Source organism: Cygnus atratus, chromosome 3 (genome assembly GCF_013377495.2).
Source record: "Cygnus atratus isolate AKBS03 ecotype Queensland, Australia chromosome 3, CAtr_DNAZoo_HiC_assembly, whole genome shotgun sequence".
In the NCBI taxonomy this organism is placed as follows: domain Eukaryota; kingdom Metazoa; phylum Chordata; class Aves; order Anseriformes; family Anatidae; genus Cygnus; species Cygnus atratus.
The window spans coordinates 114,920,943-114,947,237 of record NC_066364.1 but is presented as its reverse complement, the minus strand read 5'-3'; the positions used below and the strand labels follow the sequence as shown (position 1 = coordinate 114,947,237).

Sequence of the window (26,295 nt, the reverse complement as noted above, 5' to 3'; positions counted from 1 at the left end):
TCTAAGAATTCATCTTCCTTAAGCATTATTTCTCTCATTCTAGAAAATGGACTGTACTAATTCCAAGTCTGAACCCCTGATGATAGCAGATCTGGGTCTCTAGTTTATGACAGTCAGGTTAAAACTATTAAAAATTATAGTAAAAAAAATTGAAGAATGTCTTAATTGGAAAAATCATCTTGAGCATGTGAACCCTCCTGCCCAACTGCTTTAGCATGGCTTTGTTCCAAGACAGCATGCAAGTTAACAAAAACTCTTTCTGTTTCTCCTCTGAAATACTTCCTTCTTTGTGTCTAATACCATGGAGAAGCTTCTTGCTATTTTCAAATCTGAATATTTAAGATAAGACTTGGAAAAGAAAAAGCAAGTGGCATTGTCTTACAGATATCAAAGCCACTTATTTCTTGTACAGCCTGAAAAACAAACAGTTTTCTTAGTATTTTGTACCTGAGCAATATAATTCTTCAAAGATTTTAAGGGCGTATTTTCAACTTTTCAATCAGAGCTTTTACAAAAATCCATACACTAAATAGTTTTTCTTATTTCACAAGGCCATGTTGAAAAGTCACACCTTTGGAACAAAGTATGTCAGAAACAGGTGCTTCAAAACAAGAAAAAAAAATCTGTATATGAAAGCCTGTTAAAACCCTACTGGAAGTGTCAGGGTTTTTTACAATAAATGTAAATATAAGTTAAGTCCTTTAAAAAAAAAAAAAAAAAGACGAAATTTCTGTGTTTCTTACTTGTGAATCTGTAGTACGCTGAGTTGACTGGGACTACTCAGATGCTTCAGTTAAGCATCTGCTTCAGTGTTTTGCTGGACTGGACAGCAGGAGATAGACCAGAAATGTAGGGATTGGCTGCAATGCAGATACCTGCCTCTAGCCTTGTTCTGGGCTCATTCTCCTCTTAGGCAAAGCTCTCATCAAAGGTCATGAGAGAAATCAGCATCAGTAAAGAGGAGGAAGGGACATACTTCTTCATTGCTTGACTCAGCGTTGCCTAATGACTCTTGCACTGGGGGGAAGCCATCACCCCATGACTGTTATATTCCATCCCAAAGCATTACATGAAAGCAGCCCACATTTAACTGAACTGTTCCTGTGTTCTGCAGGCATCTGCTTCTCTTTGTTGTTGTGTGAATGTGGGACTTACTCATTCAGGCTTTCATGTTAAAATCAATGGGGTTATTCACAAAAGAAAGTCTAAATACAGTTTGTTACCCATGGTACAGCTTCATTGCTCAGAGTAAGGGCCTAGTTCATCCCAAATGCTTTTATTCTCAAAGTGCATCAGTTGTGACACTGATGCCCTGATCACAGCCCTTCCTGTTCACTGGGTAGGATGCAGACACATTTGCAGTTACAACACCTGGATGTCACAGGAGCCAGTGTCCTAAAGCTGTGCCTGTTTTGCAGGACTGCTGGGTTCCCTTTAGCTGCAAGATGAGATTTAAGATGATACCCTTCCTTTGAAAGTAAAATGAACCTGCAAAGCAAGGGGGCAGGTATGGTAGGCTTCAGCAGCTACTCTGACCTGATGACTATCAGCTGCTGCTGACACTTATCTGTTGGGAGAAAACATGTTGAGTTGCTCTGAGCTTTTAAAAACATGAACTTGTGTTTTGTTAGACATTTGCTTTCCTTTGAAACAGTAAGCTTACTTCATTGTTTGGAAAGGATCTTGGAGAAGGTCTCAAGAGGCAACCTTTTCTCATGTCGGTATGTGTAAGAATGTCTTTTCCTTTTCTTTAAAGGTGTGAGATTTCAATTTTCTTCTTATCACCAAGTTAGCTGAAATCTGTTCAATTCATTAATTCATCTTCCTAGTTCGTGAAGTCAGTGGGCATCCTTCCAGAGCAGCTTGCTCATCCCAAACGCACTGGGGCGCATATTGGTAGAGATTGTATTGAGTTTGATAAAAATAAAGTAAGTTTGTCAGGCTCCATACTTTCATTCTCCATCCATTTCATTCCTTTCACTGGAGCACGAACTGCTAGAGCCTGCTGAAAGAACCTGTGAAGCCTCCATGTGTGGTGCTGCAAGGAGCTGACCTGAGCCAAACGTCCTGACTCCAGTGGGTTGTCCAGGCAACTGGGGGGTATTCAAGCATCATCCTGTAACACTAAATAACTGGCTCTGGGACAGCAGCACCTCCGGTAGCCTCTCCAGTATTATGTGCCTAGCGTGGGTTGTGTGAATATTCTCTTCACAGTCCTAGAGCAAGCATGGCCAACAGCTAAGAACTGGGCTGTGATTTTCCTTGACTTGTAAGAAAAATGTTATAAATTGGTATGATATCCCAACCTGCATACACGCTGACTAAACCTAAGGAACAAAACCTAAAAAAAAAAAAAAAAATGTTTTTTGAGAGGTAATATGAAGGAAGAAGACATTATTAGATACTGTGCACGTTAGATCTATCAAGAAGAGTGGAGCTTTTCATTGGAACATGCAAACAAATTAAGAGTTTAGGTGGCACTTTCCAGCTTTATTGATTCCAGGATGCTTGACAAAAGAGGTGGGTATAATTAGACCTGATTTATAGATGGAACAAGCAAACAAAAAGTCAAATGGCTTGCAAAATAGCCAGAAAAGAGTTGGGCACTGAGGCAAAAAGTGACTCAATGTTCTTCTCGAGCAATTCACCTTGGATTGCTTTAGACTTGGCTCTTGCGAGTGCATTTATTTTTAGGAAATGCTTGTGTTTAAAAAAGAAAAAAAATCAAACAGTTCTTCTTTATTCCAATACACTATTAATTTCAGTCTGATTAGTTCTGTCTATCACTCTTCATTCTGTGAGGCCATGCAGTAAGGCAGTGGAGTGGCTTTGCTGATTTTCGGGAAAGCTTATACTGCAGTTGCTGTGAGGAGGGTCAGGGAAAGCTTATACTGCAGTTGCTGTGAGGAGGGTCATCAGTAGTACATCCAATTGCTCTTTGGGTGTCTGAATCAGAGTCTCTGTACTACGCTTGTTTTCAGAAAAATAAATGCCAGGCATGGCATAAAAAAAAAAAAAAAAAGGCAGGTTTTCAGAGTCCGATGTTTGATCAAAGATATATGAAGAACATGGAAATTCCATTTTATTTAGGGCTGAAAGATAAAAGCCATTCCAGATTGAATTGTAACCTTCCTAATTGTGCTGACTGATGAAAAACTTCAAGAAAGTAAATTTGTGACTTTAAAATGTATTTGCTAAAGATTCCAGCAAAACGATAGGCTATAGCCAACTGGTTTGGGGACAGGAGTAAGTTTGTGTGTGTCAATTGTCCTAACTTTCTAAAATTTATATTTTCTCCAGCACTCAATAGGTCAGATATTGGGGTAGATTACATCAAGTATGATCTACAAGTTTCTGTCTATCCGGTGAGCTTCCTACCACTCCGGAGATTTCTACCTATTCAGTAGCCTGGTTTAAAAAATAGATTAGAAATATGATAAGCCAAAAATAAATTTCTTCTGGGAATTCTGCCCAGAACTTTGCTCTATAATACCTCCATTCACCATTTGTTATATTGGGCACAGTATTTTTCCAAGGGAAGGTGTAAGGCTATGCTTTTTTTCCTGCCCAGATAGTAGGTTTCCCCATGTTGCATTTAGCCCTCTTTCAAAACCTATTGTTGTTCCCTTCCTCCAGGAAACTAGTTATGAGACAGGATTAAAAGCAAAATCGCTTCTTGATGAAAAAAAAAAAAGGATATTAAAAAACTTCCTGAGATTTATTCCCTGTCTGCTCTTGCTTGTACTTGCACAATGAATAGCTCCTCTCAACCAGTCCTGCAGAAAGGGGCAGGTGCCATGAGCATCATTACAGCGTGTTGATTCAAAACAGATCGTGGTGTCAATATAAATTGGCAACAAAACACAATATTCTCAAAGGATTCCAGATTGCCATGAGGGATGAATTGATGTCCTTTTTTCAAAAAACAAAGGAGCAAGTTTAAAAACAAACATACAAAAAACAAAACCAACCAACCAACCAAAAAACTCACGACCAAAACTAACTTATTGAAGTATCTAAATGGAATGGAAAATATGCAAAAAAGGGGGGAAGAAGGGTCCCCAGATGCCTCTGACTCCACATTGTTCACACTTCACAGTCTCAGGTAGGGTTCCACATGGCCTTGTGTTACTGCTGTTTTGGGCAGTCATTAATACAAGTATTCAGGCTGACACCAGGCACTGTTGATCTCTCTATTACAGGTTTTATCTGTAGGGGGTTGTTTTGTTTGTGTGGTAGAAGTCACCCATTTTGCTGGGTTTAGTGGTTCAGAGTCATTGTCATGTCAGGTAACCTTGTAACCAAGGCTCTGCTAGGAAAATAATATTTCAGAGTCTTGGAAAAGTTTTTCAAAGCACTACTGGGATTCAGTTTTCTATTAAAAGTCTCTGTTGAAAAGTTAAATGTAATAGAAAATTATAGAAAGGTTCCACAGACCTTTTGGAGTTATAAGAAAGTAAGAAAATACCAAGCATTTTCTTATATGCTGTAAAACAAGGGGATAACATTGCATATTGCACACACACTGCAGGGGATGGAAACACAGTGCACTGCCTCAGCCATCGGGTCTAGTTATGTACAATAATAAGGCTGGACCCAAGCAGCGCAGTCAGTGTGGAAGTGACATGAGGCTCTGACCTGGGGCAAGCAGTGCCAACTGAAGCCATAATTTCCCACCAGCTGGGAATTTTCTCCAAGGTTTTCTCTACAGGCTGCACTCAGGAGTCATGTATGCCTCTGCGGAACTGAGATTGTCACCTTTGTAAATCTTCAAAGGATACTTGAATGTTTAGGAGACCTGAGACACCGAACTTCTGCTTCCTGGCAGAGGCATGCGGATGTCACCTCTGTGTCATCTTAGGGGACATTATATCTTGAAAGTTAGAAAGAAAAATAATCCAGTAATTCCTCTGCCGCTGGCATCCCCCACAAACTGTGCAAGGAGGGGGCCTCAGGTGTTGTCGGTGGGAAGCGCTGCCATGCATTCGCCAGCTGCATCTTTGTGCTTTGCAATTCCAGCAGTTACAGGTACACAGATGCTGTGCCATTTTGTATTGCAAGATGTACACCTAACACAAGGTAATGTGAGAATGGGCTCTTCTGGCTTTTCAAAGCAGCATCCTCAGCTACGTAATCATGCAAAAAAAGGGAAAGCCTTAACTCAGTTCCTATTAGAGCAATGAGCTTATATACTTCATCCCTTCAGAGTCTATTTAGCTCTGTAAGTATGAAGCACACATTTATTTCTCTTTCTAAAAATGATTTAAGGAAAAAAAAATAAAAAGAGATGTTGTGCTAACACTCTTAAGTGAGGCAAGAGCTGTTGATGGGAATATAAGGAAAATGAAATTCGGTACACTTTGACTTAACAGAGGTAGGAGGAGAAGAAGGAAATTGAAACACTGAAATTCAATGTTTTATGACCTCTGTTACCACAAGAGATGTCCATGCTTTGTGTTTGTTTCCTTATTTCCCGATAAAGGAGAATAGAAGGCGAAGGAAGGAACATGAGAAATGCAAAGCGTTAATGCTTTATGCTGTAAAGCACAAGAGCAGTGTGGTAGAGCTGAATTATGGATAGTGTTGGAGGTTAGGGTGATGCTGTCTTTGCTTGATCCTGCAGCCTGTTGCACAGAGGAAGTGGTGTGCATTTCTGCATAACCAATTTTAGCAGCATCAGGAATTTAATTGCATCTCATTCACTGATGGTCTGATCCAAACTCTTTAAATCCTTTCAGCTTTAGACTAAACCCTGGCATCATAAATCTTCCTACAGTTGCTACTTTCTCGGCCGATCTTCCTGTCTCCTGCTCCTTGCTGGCAGTTGATCATTGTTGAAATTGGCTTTGCACTGCAAATACAACTGTTTCCTACCCTAGCTGGAAAGACAAAACAGTGTTTCAGAAATGCAGGTCTTCCAGAGCAAAGGCCACATCTTAAATGATTTAGTGTATTTAAATGCCATGTTAAACTGTCTACAAATTAGCTTTCACAGTGGTCTAACATTACAGCTCTGGTTTGTCATGTCAAAAAGTGTCTGCCTCTCACTAATACTTTCTGTGGGCAAATACTTTGCACAGTTTGATTTATCTGATAAATCTAAATGAAAAGAACAAAATCAACCTCCCGCATACAGGCCAGGCCACTTTTAAAATACCTGAAAATGGCAAAATCTACCACCACTGAAATATTTTAGCAAAACTGTTACATTCTTTCGTGAAGTTGGTGCCCACAGGTTAGATGCATCTTTATACGAACTGGATTTTAAAACCCATAGTGTCAAATAATGTTTTAGGGAAGTGGCATAGAGGATATTCTCTTTTTTTTTTTTTTTTCAGAATATTCCTCTCCCAATTTTGTACATTGTAACTATTTTTTTCCCAAGGATGTGTTGGAAAGGATCCAACTGGATAAAGTGTACCCTAAGTGCCGTAATCTTGTGTGCATGAAGTATTTTTAATTCCCTTTTCAAAAAGCATTAGACTTTATGACCTTTCAGAAATATTTTTGTCAAACCCTAGAGTGCATAGTTTTGCTCAGTCAAATACTCCGCTGAGGATCCTCAGGAAATTTGACAAAGCGTGGATCACAAAACCTGTCCTGGACTTTCCACAGCATTTTTCATCCTCTGTGCACTCTTTTGGACTGCGGCCTGGTTGTCACGTCCATTTGCTCCACTTTCCACAGCTAAAAGGTGATTTGTAGAATTAACTAACTGCTTGAGTAGTTTATAAACACAGGGATATGTTTTATTTTCCACTGCTTTGAAGGCTGTTTTATCCTTTAGGTTAGAAAACCTTTTATCTAATTGAAACAGCCTTAAATTGTTGGATGTAGTTCACTAAATTCTTGGATAACTAGAAGTCTCTCTGGCACTTAGCAAGTGATATTAGGAAGAAAAGTGCTGATCCCTTCTAAATGTAAGGAATTTAATTCTTTGCAAACTGGCATGATACGAACAAGGCACGTTTAAAAATAATTAATAGCTGTTAAACTGTCTGTGCCAATTTTTTACTCTTTCCCAACTACTGTAAATTCAGGGTACCATCTTTGAGGTGAGGAGAGTTGTTAGGGATGTAAGTTAAAGCAGAATTTCAGTTATCTCTTAATTTCAGTGCACCGTCTGGTATTTGTGCTCAGACATGGATTTTCAAAGTTTTCATGGTAGTTTTTAAGGTGGTAAATATCCTTTGGCTCCGTGAACTTTTATGAAGTGATGTTTAATTATTTCTGCTCTAGGAAAGAATAATCAGTGAATATCAAAGATGCAACTGTATTTTTAACTGACGATCTGTTCACTGAGTATTATGTGCTTTTTCAGATTAACAAACATTGCCCCTACTGGTTTTTCTCTGAACCATAAGAAAAACTAATAGAAATGGAGAAACTTGAAGTTGGGCATTATTTCTGATGCTGCTTTAAATAGTCGTCTTACTTAATGCTCCATGTCTGTATAGGCAGAGACGTGTTTATGAGCAAATTTTGGTTCAGTTCTATAACATATGCAAATAATTCAGATGCACAAAGTTGTTCACTGCACCAAAGTGTCTGCAGCTGGATTTTTATTCTTGTAGACTTCATGAGATACAGTCCATTTTCTTTTGGGGCCATTTTCCATCATCCTTATTCTCCTGAATATTTTCATCATCCTGATATTCTCATACTGTTTGGCTGCTCACAAGCATGTAGTACTCAGGATTTCCGTCAGGACCGTTCTCCAAATTTATGTCTTATATACATCTTAGTCTGATCTTAAATCGATCCATCCATACTGTTTCATATCCCTTTTGTTGATTACTTCTCAATGCCATAGAGGACAAAACATACTGCTTAAAATAATGTCTATGACATCCCTGCAGAATTTTTTTCTGCAGCAGCTCACCAAAGACATTAGGCTTGGGATGTTCTTTTCCCAGCAATGATAGAACATATTTCCTGTACTTTCACAGGTAGTAAAATTAATTTAACATGCAACCACCCAAATCCAGATTCTGTATTTATTCATTGTTTTCTCTGTCTCTCCTTGATATACGCAGCCAAAAACCACGTTTGTAGTTCTTACTCATACTCCTTGTAGACTGCACTGTTTTTTCAGTAGCTATGTTGTCTTCTAAAACAGAAATTTGTTTCTATTCTTTTTCTGTTACTGATTTATACAATAAGTTAAAATCTATTTACAAAAATCGCCCTCTCTGGAGTAAAATGAAGCAGACCAACTTTAAAAAAAATATCTTAAATAGTTTCTGTTTTGATTATAGATTACTACAGATACTTTGCCATCTGAAGCATAGGCCTCTGCTGTATGAATTGCTTTTCAGTTGATACTATGGTAGTAGTTAGGATTTCAGAGTCCAGGCGTCATTGAGGTAATGAGTGTTCCCTGGCCTTTGTGGTACCCTGGCTCAGATGCCTGCTGAGCTGGATGGTGACCATGAGCAGGAGCAGCCCTACTGAGATCTCCAGGAAATAGGATTATCCATGCTGACTAATTTTGCACTGGTTTTCAAATTACAAGGGTCTGTGAATGCATCTTTGCTTCTGAATTATTGTTACTGGTACGTAATAAAATAAGTGAAGTTTTTGTGACAAATGGCAGGGCAAGAGAACTTGTCTGCGGCAGTCAGTAGTGAAATAGGTGTGCCAGTATGAGTCCCGTGTTGTAAGCTCACTGTCTGATTTGCAGAAGCTGAGCATCTGGTACTGTCCAGGATGGAAAAAAAAAATAAAAAATGATTGGAGCTCTAGCAGGAGCTTTTTTTTTTATTCCTGCAAGTCTCAATGCCATTCCCTATGGTTTCACCAGGGCAGAATCTGTTGCTGCATCATTGAATTTGTTTGCTATACTACTAATGAGTTTCCTAGAATTAAATGGCAGGGGGTTTGGAACTAGGTGATCCTTAAGGTCCCTTCCAACCCAAGCCATTCTATGATTCTATAAAATATTTAAGGATAATGGGAATAGTGGATGTTCACAGCAATTAAAATCAGGTAAATTGAAACCTCTACTGGTATACATCCCGTATGACTTGGTAATTAAAGAAAAAATATATAGCAGCTATTATAACCTAGAGTTCTCTCACTGACAGTAACAAAATATGTCTCACAAGCAGGTAAGATGGAACAAAATAATGCTAGCATGGCCGAGCAGGATATCTCGTTGTTTTATATTTGATGCATGTAACAGAAATGTTGCAATAACAAGCAGCTCCTTAGTCAGATGTTTTCAATTATAGCTTTCTGTATTTCATCTGTTACTTTTATACAGGTTGGGTAGTTGGTGCATTCAGCGTTATAGACCGTCTGGATATACATACTTCCACCAGCTAAAAAATACATTAAAATGCAAGCTCCAGCCCTTATGGAGCACTCAAAAATGCATAGTGGACATTCATGCAGTTCCTCTCATTCAGCTGGTTGCAAGTAATTTAGATTTTTGCAAATGCTGTATAAATATATAGATGATTGTAGCTTTACCTCTGCAGTAACCCTATTAAAATAACTCTTCACAGTGATACAGAATTGGAATAACAATGCCTTATGAGATTTATAGATAAATTTAAATTAAGCTGTTGTTCCAACTATTTTTGCTCTTGCGTGCTATGTGAGCTGCTGTAGAAATCATTTGATTTTAAAACTTTTTATAATTCCAATAGTCTAATATGGACCCAAGAAAATGAATTAACAGAAGGAACATGAAGATGAGAGAAGATTCTTTTCTCAGCTCTCTTCATCTCTTCCTTTAAAACTATATTGAAGAAAACCTCAAAGTACTGGGAGAAGGGAAAAATACTGAAAAGAAAGTGCTTTGAGGTCATTTTTAAAATAATGAACCATCTGCAGCTAATAGAAATGGATAAAAATGTTAGTGAGTTAGAAAAACATCTAAAGAAAGATGTGCATGGTAGTACCTTTCTTCTAGGTATTTTACTTTTTTTAAGTTGTCATTTAAACTAAGATGTACACTGAGATATAAAGTAATTTCATGTTAATCACAACCACATCACAAAGGATTGAAAAATACCACACACAGTCCAGTTGTACTAAGCTAGTTTGTATTCACATTTGATTTTTGTTAGAATGCAAAGTCTTGCGCCCAATTTAAAACTGGCATACTGTGAAACTAAAACTCCAAGAAAAATGGGCATTGGAAAGGAGAACCAAACACGTCTGCAGGCCAAGCGTTTGTGTAATGTTCTGTCATGAAAACACGAGAGCACCAGGAGAGCTGGGTAATACTCTAGGAGTATTCCACCTGTTAACTAGACAGATGGCCAACTTAAGACCAGTTTAGATTGTTTAATTTTTTTAAGAAACATCCGTTGTACACACTGACAAAATTTGCACAAGAACGATAATCTGAAGCAAGGGCTTTGATGTTTAAACAAAACATTGGCTTTATTTCTGCGCATAGCTGGCTATGGAGGTACCATGCGATATTTGGAATACATTCTGGAGCCCTAGAAATGCAAAATAATTTCAGATAAGAAGTGATTGCAGATATTGTGGTAATTTATTGATCTGGTACACATTTGAAGAATTAAGGAAGACTTTTTTTAACAAAAAAACAACAGTACACTTGCTTATTTGTACTGGACTAAACATATTTCTAGTTTAATGATAATGAATGTGGTAAAAATGACTTGATCTCATGAATGAATATATTTAAATATCGAACTTCTGAATTCTGTGTGATAAAAGATAATAGAGTTTAGAGAACACTGTTTTGAGTATCTTTGATGTAGTAATTGGAGTATATTCATTTCACATGATTGTCGTTAAAGAAGACAGACAAAATCCTTTCATCGAGTTTTGTAGGTGTGATTCCCACGTATGGACATTCTGTCTAGTCAGTGAAAGGCATTGCTGAAAGATAAGCTATCGATAGTTTTGACTTTGGTCTTAACAAAGGAAGGAGAGAGAAGAAACATACGTTTCTTTGAAAGATGAGTCTGTCAATCCTCTTGCTGGAAAGTTTTCAGTCCCGTACTGTTGCTAGGGGATGTGTGACAGGAAGGGTATCTGAACCAGCTTTGAAATCTGTATTGGGGTTGGTAACAGTGAATTTAATTCAGTTGGCAAGAATATTTTGTTCCTGAGGGTCATACCTTTGCGCCATGGCAGTTCAGAGCTTCCTAAGAGGCAACACAGAGGTCTGGTTCCTTAGTATGGAGAGATTTGCGTTATGGGGCCTCCAAAAGGTAGAAGTTTCCTTAAACCACTCACACCTTTGTCTTGTATCCTCAGGAGGGAGAGAAAAAGGCTGCCAGGTGGGTATCTCAGTCCTCGCTGAGAGAGGGGGCGGAAGTAACTGCCTGGGGAGGTGTTTTGTGTGCTGGCAAGGCTGCTGAAGTCCTTAGTTAGCCACATGGTAAGTGGTCTGCTTTGCAGAGACACTTGCTATTTCTTACTTACTGTGCCTGTACTACAGCTGCTCACCTGGTGCTTAAAGTGTTAAGATCTGGTATTTGGGAATCTGGGTCAAATATACAAACTGTATATGCTATATATATATGTATATACATTTTTGTTGATAAACACTCTGTGATAAGGCATTCCTGAAGATAAGACTTGGTTCTATTTGAAGGAAATGTGTGGGAGTTTTGCCTTGGACAGAGTCACAATGTAAGGTCCCATTTTAACAAGATTCTTTGTTTAATTTAAGCACAAATTTGAATATTTCTTGGAAAACTCTTTGCATATGTAGCTATCTAATTAAGCTTCTTTTTCCCCCATCTCCCCCTCCCCTGGGATATGTAAAGAGCTAGAAAAATAAAATGCAATTTTGAATGCTTGGAAATCTTATTGGAACTAACATGAAAGTCATTGCAAATCTTGTTTCAAACCTTTCCACTCTTGTAGTTATCAGGGTACAAATAAAACAATTTGGGATTGTGAAAAGCTTTAGAGTCTAAGAAATGTAGTAATACAGAACACGTAGTATAGTTTACAAATATTACAACCCTACTTTACCGACAGAAACTTTTGTTTCATTACATACAGTGCTTCAAAGTAAGGATGATGCTATATTTTTAGTGCCAGAACCGGAAACTGTTTAGAAATCACAAGTCAGATTGACAGAAGTCATGCAAATAGCTGATTTACACTGAATCTGTATATAGGGTTTGGTGGGTGGTGTTTCTAGGCATCTATTTTTTTGAAGGCTTTGGGATCCCTCTCCTAGCTTCAGTAGGACTCAAGTATTTAACTGACATGTTAAAGATGATGTTTTAATGCATGAGATGCAGATGAAAATTATTTTGGTCGATAGCTGTCTGTGGGCAGGGAATGTATGACATTTTGCATGCACAGGACTGTATGTTGCATAGATGATGTGGTACATACTGTATGTGCTCTGTATGTGTAATTTAGTCTATATGCAGTATCGACAAAAGAGTCTTGATCTGAGGCTACCATACAAAAAAAATAGTACCAAGACAGTTCTTGTAAGTGGAAAATGGGACAGCAAATAGTACTGTTACTGATGTTCAACTCAGGCCATGGTAGAAATACTATGTGGTATTTTTTAATAATCACTCATTTAGATTGAAGACTCTAATTTACAATGCAAACAAATACCAGAAAAATATAAAAATTCCTGCAGTACTTGAATTGCACAATTGTTCAGCGACCCAGAAGTTCTGGCTGAGTCTTCTGATAGCCATCCAGTTTGGCCACTGCATCGTCCGTAACTATTAAGCCCTGAGGAAGGTCTTTAGCACCTGACAGGTTCTGTCACTGCTTAATGTCCTTCTGAGATCGGCCAGCTGCTCCCACAAACGCTGCTGCTGCTCCGAGAAGCGTGAGGAACACAAGGTGTTGCGCTGTGTCCAAGGTGAGGCTTTGGCTGACCCGCTGCCCCTTGGAGGGATCAGATCAGTGCTTGGGAGTCGCTAAATGCAGACACCTGTTTTCTGTTCCGTGACAGCAGACAAATAGAATCCAAAATCCTTTTGGTTTGGAGAGGGTGGGAGATAGCTGGATAGTGTGCGTGGGTTGTCAGAGGGAAGCTGGGTCACAGCTGCTTTCTAAGAGAAGTGACTGTGAATCCTTGCTATGTGAGCCTTGAATATGGGGCGCATTGAGAGGGGAGCTGCAGAAGCAGAGCTCCCAAGCTGGTGCCCACAAAGCCCCTGCATGGGGCTGCCATGCCCCAGCAGCCCTGGCTCCTGCTGTGATTCTCTGCCTCAAAAGAAATCTTGTGAAATGTTTCATACATAGGTTATAAGGGCTAAGATCTGTAAAAACTGCACAACAGCATTTTACATGTATGTATGGTGATATACTCTTAAAAAAAAAAAAAAAGCACATATTTTCTCAGACAGATGGTGCATTGCAACTTTTCCTGAAACAAGTTGAAAGAGATGGTGATCCTATTAAAAGATGTGCAGCATTTGCTATATGTGCAGAGCACGCAGTAATTGGAATTTAAGCGTTGAGCTACATTTTAATAACACCAGCCACAGCTGAAAGCAGTCTTTGCAGAGATTGTCATTAATGTGTCATTGTCATTAAACTCCTTAAGTTTACATTATTTTTATGATTTCCACTGAAAGAAAATAAAACAGGAGAAAGTTTTGGAAGTCTGACTGAAATCTATTTTTATCTGTCTGTATACAGGATTCTGGTTTCTAACAAATCACCTTTATTCAGTCTTCGCTCATAAATCTGGTAGAAATTCCATAAGCCTTTCTTTCATATTTCTGGCTAAATTTTCTTTTTCTTCCTATTTTTCTTTTGGATTGTTTTAAGGTAGTTTTTCTTTGGATAGGTTTGTGAAGACAGCAGAATGAGGTAGGGAGGATTGTTTTTTTGTTTATGGGTTGTTTTTGTTTTGTTTTAAGCCAATGGAGCAGGTAGTCCTCTGCCCACCTCTTGCCTCAGTTTGGGGTGGGTAACGTGATTTTTAATGGATTTTAAAGCTCTTTGTGCTGCCAGTGCCATCCTTGTCACTTCCTCTGTACTCGCTTGCTAACGGTTGACATCTCCCTCTGGGAACGTCAGCCCTTTAACCACTGCGGTGTCACCACTCGAGCGCCGACTTTCCTGGCCTGGCTTCAGGGCCAGTCTTCAGGCAGCCATGGTCCTTGAGCTGGAGTTCCTGATGGACTTCAGCTGCAGGGAAGAAGCAAGCTGGCATCGAGAGCTTTTGAGTTAAAGAGGCGAAAGATGATGATGATGATGCTTTGCAGCACAATGATTTGATGTTTTCTGGCAAAGAGAAGTTGTATGACTTACGTGGGCATTGTCAGTAGTCAGCTGCTATTGAGCATCCCATGGATGATAGGGCTTCAGTAGCTCAGGTGTTTAAAGAGTAACTATAATCAATATTTAATAGGCATTGCTCTTCTGAATGTCTCTGAGAGAGCTCAAAATGTTCATAATGAGGCCCCAGCTTAGCAAGAACTTACTCTGAAAACTAGTCGGCCTGCTCATGAGCCAGTATATTAAATGCAGCTGCAAACAGCAGCAGGCTTTGTCTCGTTCTTTAAAATGGAATTATCAAAACCAAAATAATCTAATTTATATAAAAGAAGCTAAATTTGGTCTGTTAGTATGAAGGTTATTCCCTTTCAGTGAACCCATACATATAGATAATATCTATTTTAAGTCTGTGGAGCAAATTGCATGTTATGCTGAGGTGCTTCAGGATGCACACCCTTTATTAATAGGTGCTGCATGGTAGCCAGATAATGAATTGCTATAAGGGATTGTGTGCTTCAAACTTCATAGAGAAGTCTTAAATGGAATAGAAGAATATTCATCCAAACAATCCAACCCAAGAAGAATGTTCTGTCAGATTTCTTGCCTTTAAAACCTGGAGAAAAATCCTGTGATTTGGAAGACCAGCTTCATACTTGTATTGCCTGATTGGCCACTTACTGTGCACTTCTAAAACCCTTACTGAGCCAGTCCCAAATACCTTCTTTTTGAAGATATTGCTTTGAAAAATAAATCATCCCATTTCAAATATATTTCTTTTTTATTCTGTGATGCATGACTAATGCGTATCTTAGACTAACTAGAGGATGATCCATCATAGATGCATCTTATAGTTGACTATATGTAGTGATATGTAGGGAAAAGGTTATCTTCTTTCTTCTTTTGTTGTTGCGATTGCAGTTCATCACCAGCAGTGAAACTGAGCAATAGATTCAGCCAGGGAAAGGAAGAAAGGAATGACAAATATGTGAAAGAGAATAAAAACAGGTAGACAATTCTGTTTCAGATTAGGAAGAATGATGTTCTTCCCAGCCAGCCACTTTAGTAGAAGCATTTATCAGTCTGATTTGGGGTTGAAAAAACAGATTAAAAAGGAGATGAGCTCTCATCTTCCAGAGAAATTAAAGAGTGCTTTATAACATTCAGCTATAACATTCAGAAAGTAACCCAGCTAGTAATACACCATCACTAACTTAGTATCTTCAGGGCATTTCTCCATTTTTTCTCCTAGACGCAAATTAACACAATTTCTTTATCTGTCTTCAAATCCCCATCACTGGAACACAACTACTACTTTTATATCCCTCTTCTGCTTTTCTCTTATGTGAAAGCCTGTCATTAACTTGTTTACCCATGAAATCTTTTTCTCAGAGGACAATCATATTCCTTCTTTACAGAACCCTCAAATAGGATTATTCTATCTGTTTTCCTGCAACACTTGCCATCGTACCTTCTATTTAAAGAAGCTCAGCATTTTATGATGGACAGCCTTGAAGCTTCTTTGCCAGTTAATATACCATTCTTCTCCCAAACCTTGTGAAATACTCGGTGAACATATGCATAACTCCATTGCCTTGTTTAGACCGAGGCCTTGTGGATATACAATTTCCTGTGAGAATCATGAGAAATGGTCCTTCTTATCATCTTAATCTTATCATCCGGTTCCACAAAATTTAATTTGTGTTAGTTGAGATTCCAGTTGTTATTCAGAAGTTACTAAATATTAAGAAGTACCATAAATAGCAAACGTAAATGCAGACTGCAGAGGGGAAAAGGTCCATGAGAATGAAGTGCAACCTGTAGTATATATTTGTTACAGTTTTGAAATCATTTGATCTCTACACAGAATCTGTTTTTGGATTAGTGAAAAAATTGAGTGTAATCCCATGATGATCCAATTTGCTGGCTATTTTTTAATATTTATACCAGACTGAAAAATCTTGCCATATAGGAAACCTGAGCTTTCAAATTATACTGGCCCTATTAAAGGATTGACTTCAGTCGTGCAGGGCTGCTTTTCATCTGCCTTTGCCTTTATAAACTGTATCTTGAGGCCAAGCACCAAGCAGTTTTCTTAGCTTGAAAAACACTGAGTGCATTGCCTGGAAATGCTGCAGTTTAATCTGTTAGAAATTTGTAAACTACTAAATAACCTGAAATTAGTTCTCACATGCTTAAGTTACCAATGAAGTTGAAGTTCAGGTTTTTATTAGCTAATAAAACTCAGTGAATGTATCTGTCCCTCACAGGAATGTTACGTAGTCATTTTTATATTGGATATGCCCCTGAAAAAGACTGAAAACTAGAAATAATTGGAAGAGATCTCGCGATTTAAATAACGCATGGCATTTTGGACCTGAAGAAGGAGGAGGGCATCCGCAAAATTTACACTGTTCATTTCTTAATAGTTAAGGAAACTAATTCCAGGCAGTCTTCTTATTTTATGAAAAACGAAGTTCTCCTCTATTGAGCTTTATCTAAAATCAAATGAAATTATAGAGAATCTTTCTGCTGGGGCCGGTAACCTTTGGACAGAAGGTGTAAATTCAACAAGCAAAACAGTTTGTGTGCTTAAGAGACAAAAGAGATTAAAAAGAGAAAGGTGCTGATGTTAACCAGACAGCTTTTCATCTGAACTGTCCTAAGGCGGGCCTTGGAGGCTTTGAATGGTTTACAGAAGTGATTCTTTTTATTATTATGAATTAATAACTTTAACAATTTTAATGAAGAATTAACCAGATCAGATTCTGTTATGACCGTGTTTAAAGTGCTGAAAATAGCACAAGTTTTCAAAACTGAAGTATTTGCAGAAGACTTTTAACGATTTTGCAATATGGTTTCTTGCAGGATCCAAAACTGCGTGAACTATTGGATACTGGGAACCTAGGAGGTCGACTGGAAAATCGAATGATAACCGTCGTCTATGGTCCAGACCTGGTCAATATATCATACTTGAACTTGGTGGCATTTCAAGAGGATATAGCAAAGGTAATACACGTTCACCTGTGTTGCATAAAATTAATGTTTTTGAAGTATTCCTTTGAGATATGGATGCATGAGATAAAAGTGGAGATTACTATGAAATGAATCTCAATTCTGCTGTAGAGCTGTGCTGTTCAGTATGAAAGTAGAAACGTGCAGTCATTATTTTCTGGAAATATATTCAGTAAATTTTATGTCACAGATGTGCATGTTCATCTTCAGAACATTGCTTTGTAAAACCCAAATAAGCTCTGTGAAAATAATCATATTCACAAATTTTTATTCCACTATAAGAAATATATTGTGACTCTCTGAACACATATTGATACCTTTCAGTAGTTATCACCACCCTTTTATGCTTGTTCTAAGTGTATGTGCAAATTATGAACAATATCCAAGTGGAAACTGTTGACTTTTTCTGGCTGACCTGTGTCAGAGCAGTGGAATCTACAGGCCTAACTTACATACTCATGTACGTGAGCAAACAGACACCTAATATGACATACACATGCCACTTTCTGTTGGTCTTCAACAGTTAGTTTTAAGCTTGCATTTTGCCTTGCTGATAACCCCTGAAAAGAATTGTGATGTAAATGTCATTACCTTAGTAAAGTATTTTTTCCATGCAGGTAGGCAGTACCTTCATTTTTGTCCAACAAGCCACACTAAACACAGTTCTGTGCAACAAGCATGTTGCAGTTGATACTAGTTCATAAGTTTATTCTTTTCCTTCCTTCACCTTCTATACAACCCAGTTGTGTTTAATGAAGTGCAAGCCCTTTGATTTATCTGTCCCAAATCGGCATTTCAAAGGCAGCTCCTCTTTCCACTTCCATTCATGTAGATGGACTCTGGTAGCCTTGCACAGAACACAGTTCCATACAGCTTGCATCCTTGAGTCCATTAGATTGCCCTAACAAGATAATTTCTTCACAGACTGTGGCTATTTGACAACGGTAAAGTGTTATTCTGTTGTCACACAGGCACCAGAAAATGGCAGACCAGGTGAAAAAGGACTTAGGATGGAAGCCTTAACCCCAGCGGGTTTATTTTTTGTTTGCCAGGTTTCTGCTTCTGCTAATTTTCATTAGCCAATTGGTAATCTGGTGGAAACACAATTCACTCTGTTTCTTTGATATGAAAACACAGAAGCAAACTGAGTTTGTGGTGATCTGTGGACTGCTGTGGGAAGTGCTGTCCCCACACTTGAGATCACAGAGCTGTATTCTATGGGTGTGCTTAAGAAAGCTAGCACTGCAAAAGTGAAGGCAATTGAAACGACTCTTAAGGAAAAAAACTAAGCATATGGCTGAAAATGAAAAGGTATGCTAAAGCTTTAACAGCGAAAATTGTTAGCCCTTACCAAGGAAGAGGGAAAATCACCTAAATCAGAAACCTGTCTCCTTTTTTGCTTTCCTGTCTAGCCAGCAATCACTGAACCATAATCTATTTGCTGAAACAGTTCAGAAATTGGTATCTTAGGGCCATTTTCTGTTTGATAATGGAACCTTAAAATGCTGTAGATAAAATCATGCTTTAGAGAAGCTTTGCTGTTCTAAATCCTGAGTTACTCAGATCTTTGTTACAAAGAATCTGAGTTTTCCTTGTTATTTGTAAATGTGGCAAATAAATTCATACTTTATCAGTCAGGCATTGTTGCCTGGGGGTGGGATTTTCAAAGCATTGCACATTAGATTTGCTTACTTTGAAATTTCACTAAATATCGTGATTTTTTTTTCCTATTGGAACAGTTTGATCACTGTTGAAGGCATCTAAAAATTCTTCCATGTTTAACATATTTTTCGACTTTCTGTGAGACAGACTATAGAATTTGGTCCTCATTGTCTCCAGGACCCATGTAGTGATTCAGAGGTCATTATTTTTGCCTGATGTGCTTATTTATAATCTCTTCAGGGAGCTCTGAGAAGGCGTGTAAACATAAGAATTTTTCAACGTCACACATGCAAATTTTGACCCTACTTCTCACTGACATGAGGGAAAGCAAGTGCCAATGAAAAACTCCCCCGCCCTTCCCTTTTCAGTTCCTGAACATTTTTCTGATTAACCCTTCATTTTTGATGCCTTACTTTTCAAGCTGTGGGACATCAGTCCTCCCTTGAAGGAGAGAGGCAAAGTAAACTGTAGAGGTTTTAGTAAGGCAGTCAAAATAATTCAGTAATGAGATTTTCTTCCTTTCCAGAAGGCTTACTAGTCAAACCGTGTTCATCACATCCACTGTCCAAGCTGTGGGAAAATTATGAGGATATGAGCCGTGGGCTATTGAACTTGCTTTCAGTGAACTAAATAAAGAGCTAAAAATTACAACGTAGTTGTTTTATTTGCATTCCTCCAGGAGAAAGTAACTAATATTTAAAGTACATTACTGATGAGCTGAAGGGCACTGACCAGCTGGTTTGCTCAAAGAAAGCAGCTTGAAATTCATGAGGTAACGGTCTAAAAGGCCCATTACTAGATACATCTAATGATGAAGAGAAGTAGCACTGCTACACTGCTTGCTTATTTTCAGCCTGGTGTGCCTGTGCCTGTCTAGGGACAGGGTTCGTGAGCATCTATGAACAAGCCAGGATAAAGAAAGAATTCTCTTCTCAAACCTTTGCTGAGCAGATGTTCTTTTTCCCTGTCTCCATCCCCAACGTGAAGAGGTCTGACCTGTGAACCTATGTGTCTCCTCTGTGGTATTTCATTCTTTTGTCAAATCCAGTAACTTCAAAAGTGCACTTCCTGTTTGTTCCCATCTCTTTCCTGTCCCTCTCTTTTCTGTCTCTCATACCAACTCTGTGCACATCACACTAGTACATCCTGGCCATAGAGATCCATATCCAGAGCCCAAGGAATTTTATTTCTCTTTGACTTGATGAGCATTTGATCAGATCTGTTGCTAAGAAGTATGAATTCCTCTGTAAGTAGAATGATATAGTCAAAGATGGGTCACAGGTAGTTTGTAGTATGCTTTTCAGCATACTCGTTCATTTTTTTAGCTCCTTATGCATATTTAAGAGCTTAATCAGTAAAATGTTAAAATAAACAAGATAAATTCATGTCCATTTGATTTTTTTAATTAAATTCATACTGATGCTGGAAGTGTAGGATTCCAGTAACTTGCTTTGTTAACTTCCCAGCAAAGACAAGCATGTAAGGAACATTGTCTTCTCACGTAGTCAGTTCTGATTAGAAGGAAGTGTTTCCACAAACGTGTGCTGTCTTTTCTTATGAACAAGTCTGATTGCTCCCATTGAGATAAATGCCTTAAGGTATGTACCCTGATGCATGTAATGGAGGAGAGAAATGAGTTCAGTGAGCAACAGATCTCAAAATGAACTGCTGCTTACACATTGCCTACCAAAGCGTAGAGTGGCTAAATGATTTGTTAGTGAAGTTCTCAGGAACGATATAAATATGAATTAGTGTAACAGGATGTAGCCAAAAGGAGAGCAGGTTCATGAAGCTCTTATCGTGATGGATGTGACTTGCTTGGAATTGAATGTGTCGGAAGGCTGGCTTCTTCCGCTCCCGAAAGGAATCAGTCTGCAAACAGTTTGTTGGCACCAGTACAGTCCTATTTCAGAACACACCGATTTATATTTTCCTTTTGTGTTGCATCTGTATAGGAGTCTGCTGCTACTGCAGTGATTCAGAGGCTGTTATAACCTTTCCGCAGTAGGCTGTTTTCTTTTTACACATAACAGCTTTCTACCCTGCGGAGCATTCTCACCAAGTGCTGCCTTCTGGAATCACTGCTGCTGGTAAAGGAAACTGCACAGTGCATTATGCATGGAGTTGGAGGGCAGGCTTCGCTCTATACCATGCAGCAAAACCAAGGAAATGGAACCATTTGGTAGCTAAAGCGGCGAGACGCATCTTGGCTCACAGCTTGGTGCAAGCCCATCAAAGTCAGTCAAAAGCATCTCCTTTATTTCTTTGGATCTGTGCTCAGGGCTGTTGTTTCCGCTCCTGCTGAGGGTTCAGACCAGCGACTGGGAAGATGACATGATCCTTGGCATGTTTTCTGATCTTGGCTTTTTGGCTGCAGCTTTGTGATGGCTGGAACGAAGACCCTACAAATGCGAGAGGCAACGAGCAAATACTGCTTTTTACTTGGTGACTTGGCACCTGTGTCATTAGAAGTGGCTCAGCCTGTCAGTAGACCTTAGAATATTTGGCAAGGGCACTGCGATTGCTTGAAGAGCCAGGAAGAGCTAGCAAAGGAACATGGCAAGACTGTTGATATAAATAACGCTTGTGACAGGCACATAATAACTGTGAGTTCCCATTAAATTCCTGTGAACAAGTGCTTGGACAAAGGGAAGGAAGAGCTGGGGGGTGGGATACTCCTGAAGTGCCATCGATCTATTTTCTATAAAATGCTCAGTTTTAAGCCCAGCAGAATCAGTGAGATCAAAACAAAGTCTATAAAGATCTGTAAAAAGCCAACCTATGTTCGATTTCTGAATAATATTTTATGTTGCCATTAATCTTTGCAGCCGTTAGTGTCACAGGGAGAAATTTTAACTGCTATTATTAGTGCCCAAACAAAGCAGTGTTTACAAGATGAGCCTATTTTGAGCCTGGAAAAATAAGTTGCCAAGAAGAAAAAAGGATTCTGCACTTAATACGCTTTCTGTTCCAAGAGTCACAGAAGAGCAGTCATGCTGCTAAAGAAGCCGTCTCTTTTCTTGTTCTTTCTCACACCCCTGTGTTTTGTTGTGTTTTTTCTTAAAAAAAAAAAATAGGCCTGAGAAGGGAAAAGCAAGTAAAAATAAAAATGGAAGCAGTCACGAGAGGTGCAGGGGAAGAATATCTCAGCAGCAATTGTTTAACTCCCAAACAACACATCTGCTTGTGAGGGAGGCAGGCTTCTCTGCCAGGAATCTCCGTCAGAAGATGTGTTGTTGTAGGTGCGAGTTTGTAAATTGTGTGCACTTACGAATCTTGTAGTTTCAGGATATCAAAGGTCCGTGTGGATGTAGGATTATAGGTAGTCTTATCTCTTCCTCCCTGGGAGCGACTGTGTGAGATTGCTTTCAGACACAAGGTCTGATAACTTCAGGGAACAAATCTTAACACCCTAAAGAAAAATATAAAAAATGCTAACTTCTTAACCTGTCTCGAATTGATCACCTCATCACGCAGAAACTTGGGGCTTTTTAGGTAAAACAAGCTGGTAAGCTTCAGTGTGAGGCAGCAATATTTGTTTCAGTGGAAGCTAATGATGTTTTTCATCATCGTCCATTTTTGTCAGAATGAAATTCCCTTTTTCATATTTTTTCTCAAAATAAAAGAGCTGAGGAGAGCAAATGCGTCTATGAGGGTGTGTGGTCATGGATGTTTTGGATCTGGACTGATATGAAAGGAAACTCAATTTTAATTTCAAAGAAAAGTCAGAAAACTTCGAGTAAAAAAAATTACATTGTTTGTAAAGGCATTGTTTATTTTTGTTTCTTTTCTTTAAAGAGCAAAACAAAGCCTGTCCAAAACCACATTTGTGATTAAAAGGGATTGCAATTACAGAGTGTAAATAAGCACTAAGTTAGCAAGGAAAAATGTGCTGAGGTTGTCAAGGAAAGGCTGCAGGAGAGACCTGCAAGGGAAGAGAGCGACAGCATGAGCTGAGAGAGTCTGAACTTAAGGTCAGCCGTGGATCAGCCTTGCTGGGAACCCAGGAAAGGACTGGGATCTCATGGAAGGACTTCAGGAACGTGCTTAGGAATGAGAAAGAAATGGGGGAAAAGAGAGAGGAAAAATAAGAGTGCTGTGGGAAGAGCAGTGCTTGCAGGCGAGGGGAGGCATCCTGTGAGCAGTGAGGACAGTTCTTCCCTACAGCCAGAGATGAAAATATCTTAGTGAGGAATAAGATCTCAGCGTGAGGTACTGGTGTGTATTATAGGGGGAGGAGGAGTTTTTCTGACTGGAGTTGTACCTTCTTCCCACTGTATCGGAACAACTTAAATATATTCCTATACATTTCTCCTGGTTTGTTCTTAAGTATGTTTCTCGTGTTGGCTGATAACATCTCAGATTAAGTTTGTGCTTACGGTTCTTAATTCAGCATCTACTATAAAAGATAAGGTGTGATATTCATTGTCTGAATTGTTTCACGATCTGTAGAGGGAGAGATGCAGATGTTCTCATAACAAACTCATGAGGAGAGACATTGCAGTGAGAGACGTATTATGGTATGGTCTATATCCCACACTGTCAGGTTTGTCTAGCTTCACACAGATCTAAACTCATTACAGCTTTGCTTTACAGGGATGGTGGCATAGAGGCTCTTTTTTTTAATCCTCAGTGTGTCAACCAGAATAGTGTCCAACATGCAAGAAAATGTATTTTTCTGTGGCATTTATGTTGCACATCCCTGAAGCTTGAATATGCTTTATGTCAGGCATTTATCCATGTGATTTTTTTTTTATTCCAATACAGTTGAATAAAGTATCTTTTAAAAATATTTGTAACAGTCTTCATTTTTTGCAGAATGAGAAAGTCAGGTCCAATAGACAGGGAGGGATGCTATAATTGCAAAAATCAAGTTCAGACTAATTAGGCACTTATTGCTAACTGTCTTTTTCAAAAATATTTGCATTGTGTAAGTAAACATCTAAATTAAGCCTCATTTAATCAAATTTTGTCTCTGTAGGAATGGTCAGATGAAGTGTTCAGTTTGGCAACAAATTTGTTGGCACAGAACATGTCAAGGGACGCGTTTCTGGAAAAAGCGTAAGTGGCCACAGTATTTAATGCTGTGGGTGTTGCTCTTTTATCTGCGTCATTTTCCTTTTTTCTTGTTAGTCACTTTGTCATCTATTGTCTCTGCTTTGATGAGTTGTCACTGTTGTAAACATAGCCTGTCCTTTCTCATTGCTTTAAAAAGCCTGTTATCTAAACATCATTTTAAAAACATCTTGTTAGGGTTCTTCTTGCTGACTACTAAGTCATAGCAAAAAAAACCCACAGTACTCAATGCCATCTTCCCTCTGTATAGAAAAGGAGTAACTTCAGCTGTAGTCTGAAGCTCTCCATTTAAAATCAAAGACTATTTTGCTTCTGGTTTATTTTTCTTTCTAATCTCTCTGATTTCAGCATGCTTTTAGATTGGTTTGCATGGTGTGCAACTTCTGATTTGGTTTCAGCAAAGCACAGAATCTGTTCATGAGCACATCTGGGGTGCAAAAACACACTTCAGAAATGAAAGAGAACTAAATCTGAGGTTAGCAAGTCTCAAATTGATGATAAATACACATGCTGAGATAGCTTTGCTTAAATTATAAGGTTGAAAGCAGCATGACAAAGCCTACCAGATAACGATGGCAGTTAACTGGGGTATTTGCTGGACTTCTGGGGTTCTAAAAAAGAAGGCATACCATCCCTAGCCTACAAGTTGACTGGTTAAGTTCAGCTTTTTGTTTCTCCCAAACAACCTCTAATTCCTGCTCCCAGACAGAGGCTCAGTCCAGCTAAATACCAAGTAGGGGCTTAGGTTCCTAAAAGTTGTCTCCATCCAAGAAGCAAGTTAACCCACCTGCATTTTGGGCTTTCTAAGATTGTGCATGCCTAATTTAACCAGATGCACCCATTTTAGTCAGAAGGTTCTTGACTTTAATTCTGGGTACATATTTGTAAGTTCCTGTTTTGGGAGGAGCGTGTGTATGTTTCCTTCTCATAGTTCTTTCTGTGATGGGGATGAAGTCAACTGAAATTCTTGACTTTTTTTTTTTTCTTGGAGAGAATTAGCATTGCAGAAACTATAGTTTTGTATCTGATAATGCTCTGATGGGACAGCAGTAACACATTACGCAAGCCAAATCCCAAATGGATGGAAACATTTAACATTTCCTGTAGTTCCACAGTTGACACGCTATGCTGGCCTGAGCAGTTGCAGGTACCTTCTGGAAGGTCTTCCAAGTTCCTGTATGGGTCAGTGGAGAAATGAATTTGACTAAGTTAGGGAAACTGGTTCATTCTTCAGGTTTTTATAGGTGTCCACAGACCTTGGAGGGACTGGGATGCCCTCTTCCCCTCTCTCCATCAGGACAGTGCACGTTAACAGTTGGTGAGGCAAGGCTTGCATTGGACTCCCAAATTTGCTCCCAAGCTGCTGAGGCTAAGTTAGATTTCATTTTATCAATACAGCTCTGTGTGAGAGAGAGCAGAAATTATTTCCTTCAGCTCCACAGACCGTAGATGAGTTACAGGGCTGATTTGATATTCATATTTCCTTACCACTCAAACTCCTGGGTGACCAGTGGACTTTGACAGGTGTGTAACAGGGACATTTGAGGCTGTGCCTAATGTGTGTTTTCCTGTGACATTCAAAGGAGGAGTGTGTTGTCACACAGTGTAGTCGAGCCAGTCTTATTTGGAGACATTTCTCTACAATTATTCAAGCAATATTAATTAAATTAAGTCACTGGACACTTGCGTCAATTCAGTAGCAGGCAAGCATGTTATTCTCGTGTCTTTTTTTCCACTAATTAATAAATCACTTGGGAACTGTTGGTTTTCCAGGGTCCTTAGCACATATGCCAAATCAGAGTCACTTAAGAAATATTTGACTTTGAAGATTAAAACTATTTCCCTGTTATAATTACTGTACTGAGCAAAGGATTGGTTGCAATCCTATCAGTACCCTTTTGTTGAAACAGAAAAACAAACTGCATTAGAGCAGAATTAGGCATTTTTCTTTGTGGCATTCAGTCCCTTGCAGTGTTGGAAGTGCAATAATAAACAGATTGAGCAGCTTCCCTGTGCTTTAGTCATATGAGAAAAACAGGTTAATTTGGAAGGATGTGGTTAATAAAAACCACCATTTTGGTTGTAAAGTGCACATTCCTCTGTTGTAATCCTGCAGTATAATTTTGTGTTAGGTTACAACTAAACTTCTTTCAGTACATTAGTACTGAAGTATTGAGCAGTGTAATAAGAAGTACAGGATGGCTTTGTTGTGGAAACTTTGGTCCAGTATTGCATCCAAAGTTTGTCACCACTGGAGTCAGCAGTGCACTACTGAAATGAGTCTGTTTAGCTGCTACCAATGGGAGTATCTCTTAGCAGGCCTCTTAACAGGAATAACATTCA

General features: G+C 38.8%; 1 protein-coding gene across 5 annotated transcripts in view; it reads left to right on the top strand.

Moving 5' to 3' along the window:
* Positions 1 to 26,295, top strand: part of PLCB1 (phospholipase C beta 1) — a 390,968-nt gene that overhangs the window by 204,552 nt on the left and 160,121 nt on the right. For all 5 annotated transcript variants that reach the window (XM_035552918.2, XM_035552920.2, XM_035552921.2 and 2 more), the window contains 2 exons: positions 17,068 to 17,208; positions 23,858 to 23,937. In XM_035552918.2, coding sequence (XP_035408811.1) covers positions 17,068 to 17,208; positions 23,858 to 23,937 — 221 coding nt within the window. The remainder of the gene's footprint in view (positions 1 to 17,067; positions 17,209 to 23,857; positions 23,938 to 26,295) is intronic.